Genomic DNA, 14,526 nt, shown 5'->3' on the forward strand with positions numbered 1-14,526 from the left:
CTCTCTTCTTTCTTCCTTCCTTCTTTCCTTCCCTCGCCCCTCCTTTCTTTCTTTCCTTCCTTTCCTCCCTCCTTCCCTTCTTTTCTTTCCTCCTTCCGCTATCTCCTTTCCTTTCTCTCTTCTTTCCTTCCTCCTGATTTCCTCTCCCTTCCTCCTTCCTTCCTTCCTTCTTTCATCCCTCCCGCCTCCATCCCTTCCTCTATCCTCCTTCCTTCTTCCCTTCCCTCGCCCCCCTTTACTTCCCTCCTTTCTTTCCTTCCTCCTTCCTTTCTGCCCTCTTTCCTTCCTGCCTCCCTCCTTTTCTCCCTCCTTCCTCCTTTATTTTTTCCTTCCTTTCTTCTCCTCCTCCCCTTTCTTTCCTCCATCCTCCTTCCTTTCTCTCTCCTTTCCATTCTTTCTCCTTTTCCTCCTCTCTTCTTTCCTTCCTCCATCCTTCTTTCTTTCCTTCCTTCCTTCTTTCCTCCATCCTTTTTACCTTCCCTCTTCTTCCTTCCTTGACCCGAGGACAACAGGAGGCTTTAATACTGAAATGTAGCTATGCTAGGGTAGGCAACAAGTTAAGGTATAGTTCCATAGTGTTTATTTCAAAAATAAATTGATGTTTAACACAGCTAAGTAGGCAAATGTATTGCCTAGTTTGCAAAGCAGTTATATGACGGACCAAATTAACGGTTGAAACGTTAGCTAACACTACTGCTAACGTTAGCGTCTCTTAATTGATCCTAATTAGCACGGCCTCTGCTAGCAGCCCACCAAAAAGAGTGTAAATGACAAACAAACAAGTAATTAATTGTGAAAATATATCACTTACAGTTAGGTGGGCGCGCAATAAAGCGAAGATATTAACACACCTGGGACGTTATTTGGCCAACTGAAAAACTTTTTAACAGCGGAAAGTAGTACAGGTGGAGCGTACCACTCTGAAGAGATGGTAGGGGGTGGAATAGTCCAAGTGAATAATTTTTTCAAGTTTTGCAGGAAACACAAAAAACTTCACCAAAAGTATAACAAATGACATTTATTGATCATTTCACTCAAAAAAAAAAAGGATGTAACAAAGGATGGCTATTGGCATAGTAATAACAATGTGTGTAAAGTATGTGACTTAACATAAATAAATGACTTAGGCTATTTTTTGAACATGCCTTTGTGACTTAAGCAAGATATGGTAACACTTTATTTTGAAAGTGTCTACACAAGAATCACACAAGCCTGTCAGAAACATGACATGACAAGTATCATGAGCATTAATGTTACTTCAAAGTGTCATTAATGTTCATGACACATCCCATGTCATGTTTATGACACGCTCATGTCACTCTTATGTAGACACCTTTGAAATAAAGTGTTACCATATTTTGCTTAAGTCACAAAGAAAAAAATTGCCTAAGTCACATTTTATTTTGACTTAGGCATAATAAATCAGCTTAAGTCACACATAGGCCATTATCTTAAAGGGGTAAAGTCACATGATCTGATCAACTGAGGATGTAGGCGACTTTACCATAGGTGGCCTGCGTCATGAGGAGATGATTTAGGCAAAAAAACAAACAATTTTGACAAAAAATGACTTAGGCGATTATTTTAACAGTGTGACGATATAAAACATTAAAATGATTATAAAACAAACATGTAAATACCAGCAAAACAATAAAAGTGAGTTAACAAAGGAAACGGTTTCATTTAACGTTAGGTCGCATGATGTAAATAATAAAAATGTTTGGTTTTCTATAGGGCTTGTACCTGGAAGTTAACCGTTTCACCGTTATTTGGCAAAAGCAACTGGCATGGCTGTTTTGCCATAGTTATTACACACCGTGTAATACACACCGTGTAATAACCATAGATTATTAGATAATAACAGAACACAAAGACGTTAAAATAGTTAGAAAAAAAGAGGGGGCACCCGGATTTGAACCGGGGACCTCTTGATCTGCAGTCAAATGCTCTACCACTGAGCTATACCCCCGATGATACCGACAATGGTGACGTTAAGTACTTATTCCCAAATAGGGTGTGTGTCAACTTGATTTTGGGGGATATATTGATCTTTTAACGTATGTACTACCTCACTTGGAGAATTATTAGCGCAGTAACCTATACGACAGACGGTAACAAACCGTTACGTAGCATTTAGCTTATGTTTATAATGAAAACAAGATGGCAGCTGTGATGTGTGCCATTCTCCGGCAGATGGCTCCAAATCAGACTAAACTGACAGCTTGTTCTGAAGTTTGTCGTCAAGGTTTATAAACTATTACAGCTTAAATCGCATGTATGTGTCCATAGCGTCCGTCCCTGCTGTATTTATGTTAAAATTAGTGTTAATGCAGTGTAATATTGTGAGGATAACTGTCAAATATTCAGTTTAAATAGCTGCTCCTTTTAAGGTTATTACGGTTTCCCCTTGATGTACTTGAAGCTGCCTTCAGGCGCTCCAAAAAAAATAGGAATTTATATATTCAAGTGGGATGTCATGCAACTTGTCGTAATCGTCGTAATTTTCCACGCTTTATCGTAAATAAAATTGAAATTCTATTAAGAGGAAGGTTTTCATACAAATTTAATTCTGTATAATTATGAGGATGTAAAGCAGCCGTGCCTGGTAACGTATCACCCACACTGAACAGGTGAAATTTCCTACATCCGACGGTTTATGAAGGCACCGTGAAGGCACCGCCTCGCCTTGAGGTTGCGTCCGTATATTAATTGAAATGCCTGCAGGCCGAGAAGAGGAGGACGCTTCGAGTCCCAGCTGCTCATCACAGCCTGTACTTCACTTCTGAACACTTTTTTTAAATTTTTTATATCGGTGAATTGTTTTTCTTTTCTAGTTTTGTGAGGATTCCCAGCGCCATCATGAATCCGCCCTGTGGAAGATGCAATAAACCAGTTTACCCCACAGAAAAAATAAATTGCCTTGATAAGGTAAGGTGGTACAAGTCCAAAAGCCTTTCACTAATCAGATATCAGTTTGAGATTAAATGTCACTAATATTCGTCGTCAGTAGGTCTACAATATTTCTGTCTGATAATATATTTGTAGTAGGCACTATAACCAGTGGTGAAAGAAGTACTCATATGCAATAAAATTATGTAAAAATACTACGTTGCAAGTTAACTTTTGCATACAAATCTCTGCTTAAATACAATTAAAATAGTAGTAGTAGTAAATACAATCCTAATGCAGAATGGCATTTCATATTAATAGATATATGAAATTGATCTGTTCATCACTTTTTAATGTTGCAGCTGGTAAAAGTGGAGGTAGTTTAATTACTGGCTGCATAGCTTGTAGAGTATTGCCTTACCACTAATGTCACTAATAATACATATTAATGTATTTGTTGTTTATATCTTGTATTATTACTCTGAACATGCCAGGGCACCTAGTAACTTAAGTTATAAATAAATCTAAGCGGAGTAAAAAAAAATATATTGCCTATGAAATGTAGTGCAACATAAAGTAGCAGCAAATTGAAATATTAAATTAAAGTACATCAAAATAACACTTAACTACAGTATTGGAGTAAGTTTAGTTATTTCCCACCACTGGCTGTGGGTCATTGTATAGATTTCTTTTTTCTAATTATCATTGTATCTTTTGATTTGTAGTGAGCAGCATTTCTTTAGGAAAAATCTGTAATTAATTTTGCAAATAAAATTAAATTTCCTCCCTTTGAAGTTGTCAAAAAGGTTTAAAAAGTACAGAGACGTCAGTACTACAGAGGGGAAAAAATCCTTTCCTGCCAACATCTGTTTTTGTGCTTTTTTTGTTGTTGTTATAACGACACCTATCCTGTCCTCTCTGTGATGCTACACATATGCAATTATCTGGCTGATTTGGTGGCTGACTACACACACAATGACATATGACACATACACACTTATACTGTATATACACAAAGAAAACACACACATAGTAGGGAGTGATGTGGGGGAGAAACCACATCCGGAATAAACATTAGACCAGAAACCTCTAAATGTTGAAAAATGACATTAGACACTGTGTGTGTGTGTGTGTGTGTGTGTGTGTGTGTGTGTGTGTGTGTGTGTGCACGCGCAGTCATTGTGTTTTAACAGCTTGTAAAACTCTGATTACTGAAACAGTTTAGGTTGATTTAATGAATTGAAGGACCCAAACAAAACAAAAATAATCAGATTAACACACTGTTTTGAATTCCCTCCAATATATTGCATGGGTGAAAATGTGTTTTTAGGCACCTTTCATGTATGTTATTTGCATTCAAGCATCCTGCAAAAGATTTTCCTGTTTTGGACATTAACCCAATCTAATAAATCATGTAAACAGGTTCTTGGGGGAGTTTAGCCTCAACTTAATCTGGCAGTTGACAGTGCCCAGAGTTTAATACCCATCTAAACAAACAATAATCACTATCATGTGGTAATTTTGACCGTAATCAGCTCTTTATTATTACTGGCCCTGGTTCAGTACAGAGGAGAAACAGCTGTGCTCTCATGCAGAGCAGGAGAGGGATTTTCCCACTCTGTGCTGCAAGTTACATTTAAGTCCCCTTTTCGATTAGCTAATACTATATGCACACGTTTAAACTAGAAAGATATAAAGGTAAAGTTTGGATGTTTTGAAATGTGCTTATCCATAGTCAGTGTGTTACCCACAGTCTGGAGGAGCAGAAAGGAGTACTGGCACAGAGGCTAAGAAATGTACTGCTGCAGCAAAATGTCAGTTTAAGTGTTCACTATATTTAGGATATTTTGAGTGCTTTAAATTGCTGTCAGACAACTCTGCTTAAGTTTAGGAGAAGCCAACTGAAGCCTCCAGACTTTATTGACGAAAATATTAATTTAACCCTGCAGAACACTGGAGTTGCTGGTTTACCACTGACTTGATCAGTGAGTTAGTTAGTGTTATTGTGTGACTTTTGTGAATCTGAACTAACCCCGTAAAACACCAAAGTCACAGTAAAACACAAACAAACTGACCGATCGAGGCAGCGGTAGAGCAGCAACTCCCAAGTTCTGCGAGGTTAAATTAGTGTTTTTGTCAATGAAGTCTGGTGGCTGGGATGAGAGCACAGATAAAAGCTTTATTCCACAGCAGTAAATTACTGCACCTACTCAGGCCCCTACAGACAAATCCCAAATATCCCTTAATAAAGAAGAATTAATGAAGTAATTCATCTTTATTTGACTCTGTACCTCTGTGTGTTTGCTCTCTTTGTCTCCAGTATTGGCACAAAGGTTGTTTCAGCTGTGAGGTGTGCAAGATGGCGCTGAGCATGACGACCTACAAAGGCTTTGAGAAGAAACCTTACTGCAGTATGTGAGTGTTCACACCACACTGATCCTCCTGACCAGTTTCTTTTCAGACACACTGAGCTGTCGTCAACACACCAGAGGCTTCTAGTTGGAGACGTGTAAAGATGCTAACCACCGCCGACCTCAGCCGTCTGACAGCAAATATGTTGAACCTGAGTTTTTGTTTTTTTCTTCACGCCTGTAGGAGAACTCTGACTTTTAGAAAAGGTGAAATTGTTGGACCTATTCTATTCTACTATATGATCATTATTTTTGACATCTTTCTTTCAAACCATCAATGTATATAGTATCAAAATAAAACATCAGAATCATTCACATACAGATGAAGTATCAAGAAAAAGCAGTGCAAAATCTAATGTAAAATACAAAAATTATGTCTTTTTTTCTGTCTACGTTATTGTCACCGCCACAGTTCATTGTGGGATATCTTGCCGGTGTTTGCATACTTTAATATCTTACTGCAAATATAATGCAATTTGCGTACTATTGGTTTCATACTTTGGTACATCGGACATAAATATCGCATGTATTGTTTTACCGTACTAAAGAGTTAGTAGTAAGTAAGTTAGTATTTTGGTCAGCATTGGCCTTGCAGATTCAGGGCTGATTTCAACCCATAAAATGCAGATTTTTATACATTTGGTAAGAAATGTTAATATCAACAACAGCACTGATGTGTTTCATGACAGTACAGGTAAATACTAAATAAGAGAAATCATTTAAATGTGCAGTACCACTTAGAGTTTAATAATTCAACACGTTTCCAGTCTCCTGGTCCTCTGCGGACCGTGTCGCTCTTTATACCACGTCACCTGACTGCCTCATCTGCTCCACCACTAGAGGTGGAGCCTCACAACAAACGTAAATATGTGTCGTAATAATCTTGCACAGATGATAATATACCACGGTTATTTTGGTGACGCTCTGTTCAATTCCTTTGTGTGGGAACTTCTGACAAATCTTAGTTTTTTTTTAATGAAGCTGTGACCAAAACAATACACAACGTGTCGTATTATAAGTATTTTATTTGTTCTTTTGTCAGTGAAAGTTCTCGTAGAAGCCGCAAAACCCAAAACGACACATTTCCAACATTTCTGTTATTCTATTCTCTTCTTTCAGGCATTACCCCAAAACCTCCTTCACCATCGTGACCGACACCCCCGAGAACCTGCGTCTCAAACAGCAGACCATGCTCAACAGCCAGGTGAGCGTCCTGCTGCCCTCTGCTTCCCGTCACCCGCAGAGAAACTCGTCCTAATCTCTCTGTCGTCATGGTGACTCAGAGAATCTCCTCCTCTGTATCGCTCTCTGTCACTCAGCCCTGGATTCCTTTAATTGAGTCAAATGAGCCTTTTGAACAAATACTAAAATGAGAGCTTTGATTTTTTACGATCCGAGAGCGATTCAACTGATCTGACGAGGTGGAAATGTTTCTCCTGAGTGATCGTAAACCGGACAGCAGCTCCAGTTCTCTTCCCTTTCAGTGTCTCGTGTGGCTCAGCTCAGCCTTCACCTCACTTCATCTCTAATCTCATCACACTGTTCGAGCCAGCAAATTAAGCAGATCAAAGGGTTAAGGCCTGCAAGTCACGCAAAATTAAAGAGATTCCTTCTCAGTGTGATTCTCACTTCAGGGATTGTTTGGTCACTCAACGTTTGGAGGCAAAGCTTTTCTTCCCTGCAAACATTTTAGCTTTAATTGTTGCATTGCAGAGATTTTAAGTTAAACTAATCTGCATTTTAAAACCTGTATTATATTTTTAATGCAATATTGTGTTTACTGATGCAAATGGAGACATTCGCAGGCTATTTTAAAGACTGTTAGACTGTAAGTCTACAGGCAGGTTATAATCAAAGAATTCAGATTGTGATTGTGATTAAATAGATTATGACTTTATTATTTGGACAGATGCACCAAGCTCCAGCTGAGCAACTCTCAGCAGACTAATAATGACCTGTGTTTCTGCAGAAGGCGAGACAGTTAGTAAGAAAAACATCTATTCTATTCTATTAATTTTCTTTTATAATATTATGGATATTATAAATTAAACAGGGCAGGACATGGTACAAAAGTTGTACGTTTTAAAGCAAAATGCATTAAAGTACGATCTCTTAAAGCAACAGTACTTCATTTTTAAACCAACAGAAAAGTTAAATGTAACAAAATGTGTACTTATTCAGTGTAATTAGCTCACTTTATAATCCAACTTCAAGTATTATAACTCAAAAATGTTTCACGTTCTCTTTAAAATCCATTACTGTCGTCTGTTTATGAGTGTTTGTATGCCAAAGTGCATTAAGAAAACAAACCACACATGTTAAATGTTAGCACAACCACAGACACATAGGTGCAATTGGTGCAGAAAGGCACAAGTGTGTGCATAAAATACACTACAATGCAGAAAATTTAGTGTCCACACTTGAAGCAAACACCCTTGCACAGACTTAAACGTATTTAAGGAAAAACTCAAAACTCAATGGGATGTAAAAAGTGACTAAATATCTGAAACAAGCACCTGAACTCCATTTTTGGTGAAAAACCTGTTAAACGTATCATGTAACACAATGTTGTCATGCTACATGATTGTTATGATTACATTGAGATCAAATTTACAGCAAAAGCGGTTTCTTCCTTCTCTCTCTCTCTCTCTCTCTCTCTCTCTCTCTCTCTCTCTCATCCAACCCAGTTCTTTGTTTATAACCATAAAAGTCTCGGCAGTCAAGCTCTCTAACTGAGGCAGCATATTCCTCATAGCAAGAACATGACTCACGTGTGTGTGTGTGTGTGTGTGTGTGTGTGGATCTCAGATTTACTGTCAAGTAAACATTTCAGCTCTGTTTAACGTCTCAAGTGTTTCCCCCCCAGGCCTAAACTTACAAGGAAATGTGACAAATAATTGTTTAAAGCACAGAATGTGTTTGTTTGTGAATTACATTGAGTGAAACTGCTGTGCAACCTCAGAATATCTATTTTATTTTTGTGATTTTTAACAATACGACTCTCTCTGGGCTGAGAAGTTTACCTCACAGGGGTCGTTTCAAAGAACAAGGGCATCAAAAAATAAAATACAAAAAATAAAAAAAAATACATTAAATATTCACACATCTCTATGGTTATAACAGTATGTCACAGTTTAGATGTGTCATCTGAAAAACCTCTAACTCTGTGTGCATATAGAATAATAATAATAATAATTTTATTTGTATAGCACATGTCAAAACAAAGTTACAAGGTGCTTGACAATAAAACAAAATGCAATTAACACATAAATAAAACAATTCAACAATTTATAAAACAATGTAAAAGAAGGATAAAGTCAATAAAAGGCATTGCAATTAAATTGAGTTTTAAGAAGAGATTTAAAAGGTGACACTGAGTTTACCACAACAGCAACAACAAAGGCTCAGTCTATACAGAATATACCTGTTGTTTTTTTATAAACTTTTATTTTTAAAAAAAGTTCTCAGATAAAGTAGTAGGCTTCAAGAAAGCAAATATGATTCCTCTGTTTTATTCCTCTAAAATAAGAATGTTTTTATTATTCCTTGTACATTTCAGGCTCTCTACAAGGAGGACTTTGAGAAGAGCAAGGGGAAAGGGTTCAGCGTGGTGGCCGACACTCCGGAGATGCAGAGACTGAAGAAGACACAAGACCAGATCAGTAACGTAAGAAACTCTACGACATCTTAGAGCAGACCTGGGCATTGGGCGGCCCGCGGGCCACATCCGGCCCGTTGGCTGTCCTTGTCCGGCCCGCGTGAGGTTACCAAGAAATTAGAAATCAATATAACCGCAGTGCTTTTATTTTGAAAAAAAAAGCAAACATTATCATTAGCACTAGAGCTAACAAGCACTTTTACTATAGTTAAGACAACAAATATAGCCGCTAATATATATGACAGAAGAAAATAAACTCTAACAACCTTGTGTCCTGTCAGCCAGCCACTATAGAAGCATTTAGATACTTTATATCAACTTATATGAATTACTACGCACTCGTTATTTACCGTTCGTTTTTTCATTTAACCGTTCTACCGGTTATTTCCTGTCAATACCTTTCAAAATTAAAGCACCCGTTTTACACTGGACGACACCTTTTCAAAATAAGAGCATCACAACATTGTAAAACACCTTGAAAATGTACAAACATGAAAAACAAGCTATATAATACAAAAACATAAATAGGAACCTTGCTAAAGGTCATTTACAGTTGTGTTTAAAATAAATGGAAAAGTGATACAGTGATTGGAGTATTTACTACTTTTTACTGCTATACTTCATTTACTCCACATTAACAGTCTAATCATAACATGTGTTCCTATCAGTAGCAGCTCAAAACCAGATAATTTACTGTATTTTATAAAGCGATAACATTAATATTGAGCAGAATTTAGTTCCGAGTTTTGGTCCGGCCCCTGCAACCTTCGTGGTATTGGTCATGTGGCCCCTTGGGAAAATTAATTGCCCACCCCTGTCTTAGAGGCTTCATTTTCAACAAATTATGGTCTTACTAAACTACATTAACTTCTAGGTTCTTGGGTCAGTCAACCTTTATAAGTGAGTTATTCATTTTTAAAGCTACAATAGGAAGAATACTAGAGACCTCCTCCTGCAGCTCCCCCTCTCCGTCTCTGGCTCCAGAGCCACATGTGGCTCTTCAGGCCGTCTGCAGTGGCTCCCTGTTGCTTTGACAAAAAAAAAAAAATATGGAATTCGTCTACAATTTAATCCACATCATTGTAGTGATTTTTACATGATCCAATTGTAAAAATATGTACCCTATAGACAGGAAAAATATATATATTTTAGTCGACTGAAATGTGCTTCATAGCCTATGACCATCTGGCTCTTCACCATTTATATTCTTCTATACATTTTTGCCAAAACTAGCTACAACAGAAAAGACAGATTTGTTTCACTGCCAGTGCTTCACGCTGAGTAATTTGCTGGATTTGCATCGAGAAATTGGCATATTACTTTCATTATAAGGCTCAAAGATGCGGCTCCACAGGGATTTTTCTTTCTGTTTTTTGGCCAAAAATGGCTCTTTTCATGGAAATGGTTGCCGACCGCTGCACTAGACAAACATGGACAAACATCGGTACGGGCTTCACAGCAGCAGCCTCAGGTCCGATAAACACGGTGCTAAATATTAGTAAGTCTACGGCTGTTTAGGAACCTGCTTCTACACGATCTTGAAGGCAATCTGGTGGAGAATCTACGCAGTTGATGACCAACTGACTGTCAAAGTTCATGTGTTCTCAGTTGCCCGATCTTGTCGATTCGCCCTATACAACATCAGGAAAATCAGAGCCTACCTGACAGAGCAATCGACACAACTCCTGGTTCAGGCCCTCGTGTTATCCCGTTCAGACTACTGCAACTCTACTGGCGGGTCTTCCTGCTGCACCACCGAGCCTCTGCAGATGATCCAGAACGCGGCTGCACGTCTGGTCTTCAACCAGCCAGGAGATCACATGTCACTCTGCTCCTCATCTCTCTCTCTGGCTCCTGGTCACAGCCCGCATCAAACTCAAAGCCTTGTCTCTTGCCTACAAAATAGCAACACAGCCCCTGTTTATCTGAACTCCTTTGTTCAGATCCACCAACCCTCCCGTCCACTACACTCTTCCAGTGAAAGACGTCTGGCTCCTCCACCGCTGAAGGCCTCCACGTCTCAAACCAGACTCTTCTCCTCTGTAGAGTCCTGGTGGTGGAACGAACTTTCAAACTCCCTCCGTTCTGCTGAGTCCTTCTCAATCTTTAAGAAGAGACTGAAGACCAACTCTTTACTGAACACCTTCACTCTTCTATCGATCTACACTGACGACAACGATAAGTATCGCACTGACAGCTCAAAGACCTAAAAACACTTACGTCCTAATAGACTCAAACTGAACCCACGACTCTTACTCTTGCTATGTTTCTTGACTTCATCCTTGCTTGTGTTGTATTAACTCACATTTGTACGTCGCTTTGGATAAAATCGTCTGATAAATGACATTGTAGAATTGTAGCTGGGTTTAGCCTTTAGTCCAACATTAATACCCGCTCTTTTGCCAAATTCATGCCTCTGACGTCTCACATTTGTGAATAGTTTGCCTCCAATTCACCTCTATTTTATACAGGAAAAAGATGCTTATAAAACATTTGCTTCCAGTTGCCACTCTGCATCTTTGCATCACATGGAGTTCACTTGAACTGACTGGTGAGTTCGCAGACTGAACCAATAACAAAGATGTGTGTGACGGTCACCTGATTTCGTGCTTGTGTGAGCACGAAGCTTAAAGCTGCAGGGTGTGATTTAGGGCGGGGCTACTTTGTGATTGACAGGTTGCGCTTTAAAAAGATCCAATTTCGATTCACAAGGTCGAATTCAACTTTCATTTCAATCCGATATCAATTGCAGTTATTTCAGTTACAATAACAACGATAGGAGTGTCTTCTCTCTGAAATGACTAAAACAGAGCCAAGATGAGGTGCAGTAGTCTGGTTTTCTCTCACAACACTTGAATTACAAAATGCTGAAAGGTTATTATGTAAGTTTAAACTGCTTACTCGAGCTTTAACTCAAAGACAAATTAAACTCAGAGAAGAAAGTGATCAGTCTAAGCTGAAGGGAAACAACTAAAGTGTTTTGTTTTTTTAACCGTAAGGGACAAAAACAAAGCAGGACTTGACCAGAAGCAGGCAGCAAGTCAAGCGAGAGTAAAAAAACACGGCAATCCAATAACAGGACGGTCAGTTTGGTACGAGGCACAAGGAGAACAAACTGAAGGATCCTGCAGACACATTTCAGACATTTCTCCTCGTCCACTGAGGAGCAGCTGCCCTATATGGTCAAAGTCTCTCAGCTGTGGACACACAGTGGACGTCTCACACACACACACACACACACACACACACATACCACACTGAACACACACTTTCTCTCTGTGTCTCGGGGGAGTTGTTCTGGTTGCAGAAAGGAATGACGGGTGATAAGCTGCATGTGAAAAAGGCAGAAATCAACTAACTTCTTTTTCCACTAGCAGCTTCCTTCCGTCCTACTTTCTTTCCTTCCTTCCTCTCTTTATTCCTTCCCTCCTCCCTTCTTTGTTCCATTTACTCTTCCTTTGTTCCTTCCTCAGACTCTTCCTTCCTTCCTTACGTCCGCTTCTTTCTTTCTTTCTTTCTTTCTTTCTTTCTTTCTTTCTTTCTTTCTTTCTTTCTTTCTTTCTTTCTTTATTCCTTCCCTCCTCAACCCTTCTTTATTCCTTCCCTCCTCAACCCTTCTTTCCTTCTTCCCTCCTCAACCCTTCTTTCCTTCCTTCCTTCACTCTTCCTTTTTTACTTCCTCAGACTCTTTTTACCTTCCTTCCCTCTAACCTCCTTTCACTCTTCCTTCTTTACTTCCTTATACTTTCTCTCCTTTTACCTTCCTTCCTGACCACTTGTCTTCTCTGTCCTTACTTCCTCACTCCTTTCCTCCTTCCTTCCTTCCTTCTTTCCTCCTTTCTCTCTCTCACTCTCTTGCTCCCTTCCTTCCTTCATCCTTTTATCTGTCCTCTCCTCCTCCCTTGTTTTTATTTTTCTCTCTCCCCTGCAGTCTTTCTGGCGTCATGTCCTCTCTCTGTTTGTGTTTAGAGGTCTGCTGAGGACACAGAGGGGGGGCAGCTCCTTCTCTTCCTTCACTAATTCAACCTTCAGTCTCCTTTTTCCACCTCCTGAAAGCTGGAACTGCATTTGATTAATTTAACAGTGGTTGTGTCATCGTCTGTCCTGGTGGTTTCACATTTAAGCTTCTTGTTTATGTGAATGTGAGAATGAAAGTTATGTGAATTACTATTATGAGGGAATAAAAACGATCTAAATGTGGAAACTTAAAACAAAAGACTTGAGCTGTTTGAGGACAGGACATTTCTAAAGATAAACCCTCATCTTCTTCTCTCAGCGCCTCCAAAAATGGAGAGCTGCTTGTGGTCCGACAGTCACATTTGATGTGGTTTTAATGTGTGTGTGTGTGTGTGTGTGTGTGCAGATAAAATACCACGAAGAATTTGAGAAGAGCAGGATCCGAAGTGATGCACCTCCTCCTGAGAACAGACAGGGTAAGAAACACACTGCTCCTTTAAATAACCTCATTTAACTGTATCGGTTTGTTTTAATGTGTGTGTGTGTGTGTGTGTGTGTGTGTGTGTGTGTGTGTAGATGAGGAGCAGCCGTCCAACCCTGAGAGGTTCAGTCAGCCGGCGGTACAGCCGCGTCCTGCTGCTGTAGCTCCTCCTAGTGGAGTGGTAAGGCTACTACAGAAACTAACTTTGTTGATGATTTTGTTTATCAAGAAAACCATAGAAAATGTCTAGATATCAGCTCTTAAATTAAACTCTTATCAGCTATTTTTGTTCTTATCATTATATTTGTCCAAACAAATGTACCTTTAGTTGTACCAGGCATTAAAATGAACAAGAAATTGAACAAACAAGGGTGGTCTAATCATTTTTTCCATGACTGTATATATTTAGTTTGTGCTGTTTGCTTGCTAAGAGTTTACTATTAGTGCATGTAGAAGTCTTGTTGTCTTGATAAAGTGTATGTTCTTGTGCATTTGTGTAAAGTATGTGGTTTGTGTTTGTGCAGTACATGTTGCAGGAGTGTGTTTATGCCTCTCTTTTGTTTCTCCGCTGCCACAGAAACGTTACCAGGCGATCTACAGCTACACGGCAGCAGAAGCAGACGAGGTGTCTCTGCAGGAGGGCGACCTGCTGCTGGACGTGGAGCCCATCGACGAAGGCTGGATGTTCGGCTGCAACCAGCGCACGGGGCAGCGAGGCATGCTGCCCGCCAACTACGTCAGACCCGTCTGAGACACGAGGAGGTTCACCTGTGAACCTGCCGTCACCACCAACAATCAGGCATAAAAATACAAACACTCCCCCCACTGATACCGACATGAGGTTAGTCAGAGAGAAGTTTCACTTTAGGGAAGAACAGATACTGAAGGTGGAAGTCTAACAAAATAAAGGAAGTGAGAGGAAAGGAGAGGATTCAATTCACAAAAAAGGAAGAAGTTATTTTAAATTAACCAGTTTAAATAAACCAAATCTCTCAGGTAACATTTACCTTTTTATGTCCCTCTGCAGAAACTGATGCATGCAAGTGTCAAAGTTATTTTCTAAAAGTCTTATAACAAATGTTTGAAAATCATCATTTAAGCTGACTTGATTAAAAGTGGAATATTTAACG

General features: G+C 39.2%; 2 protein-coding genes and 1 non-coding gene across 8 annotated transcripts in view; 1 reads left to right on the plus strand and 2 right to left on the minus strand.

The window, feature by feature from the left end:
* tectb (tectorin beta) overlaps nt 1-925 on the minus strand; it is a 41,966-nt gene extending 41,041 nt beyond the window's left edge. For 3 of the 6 annotated variants that reach the window (XM_059324405.1, XM_059324404.1, XM_059324407.1), the window contains exon 1: nt 812-904. The gene's annotated coding sequence lies outside the window, so the exon portion shown is untranslated. Of the gene's footprint in view, nt 1-811 lie in introns of all 6 variants that reach the window. The other 3 variants (XM_059324408.1, XM_059324406.1, XM_059324409.1) reach the window with 2 other exon arrangements.
* Nucleotides 926-1,897: 972 nt separating this feature from the next.
* trnac-gca (transfer RNA cysteine (anticodon GCA)) lies at nt 1,898-1,969 on the minus strand. Its single transcript has one exon. It is a non-coding gene; the product is annotated as a tRNA-Cys (tRNA).
* Nucleotides 1,970-2,621: 652 nt separating this feature from the next.
* LOC131958946 (LIM and SH3 domain protein 1-like) lies at nt 2,622-14,524 on the plus strand. Its single transcript, XM_059324018.1, has 7 exons — nt 2,622-2,928; nt 5,210-5,304; nt 6,420-6,504; nt 8,860-8,967; nt 13,322-13,391; nt 13,492-13,577; nt 13,974-14,524. The coding sequence occupies exons 1-7, from the start codon at nt 2,860-2,862 to the stop codon at nt 14,145-14,147; spliced, it is 687 nt and encodes a 228-aa protein (XP_059180001.1). The 5' UTR covers nt 2,622-2,859; the 3' UTR covers nt 14,148-14,524.
* Nucleotides 14,525-14,526: the final 2 nt, after the last annotated feature.

The sequence above is a fragment of the Centropristis striata genome, chromosome 21 (assembly GCF_030273125.1).
Source record: "Centropristis striata isolate RG_2023a ecotype Rhode Island chromosome 21, C.striata_1.0, whole genome shotgun sequence".
NCBI classification, from domain to species: Eukaryota; Metazoa; Chordata; class Actinopteri; order Perciformes; family Serranidae; genus Centropristis; species Centropristis striata.

Excerpts from the sequence above, each read along its gene's own strand:
- LOC131958946 (XM_059324018.1), top strand. The coding sequence starts at position 2,860 with ATGAATCCGCCCTGTGGAAGATGCAATAAACCAGTTTACCCCACAGAA. Across the intron at positions 5,305-6,419 it reads AAGAAACCTTACTGCAGTAT|GCATTACCCCAAAACCTCCT; the intron begins GTGAGTGTTCAC and ends CTCTTCTTTCAG. Across the intron at positions 13,578-13,973 it reads TAGCTCCTCCTAGTGGAGTG|AAACGTTACCAGGCGATCTA; the intron begins GTAAGGCTACTA and ends CCGCTGCCACAG.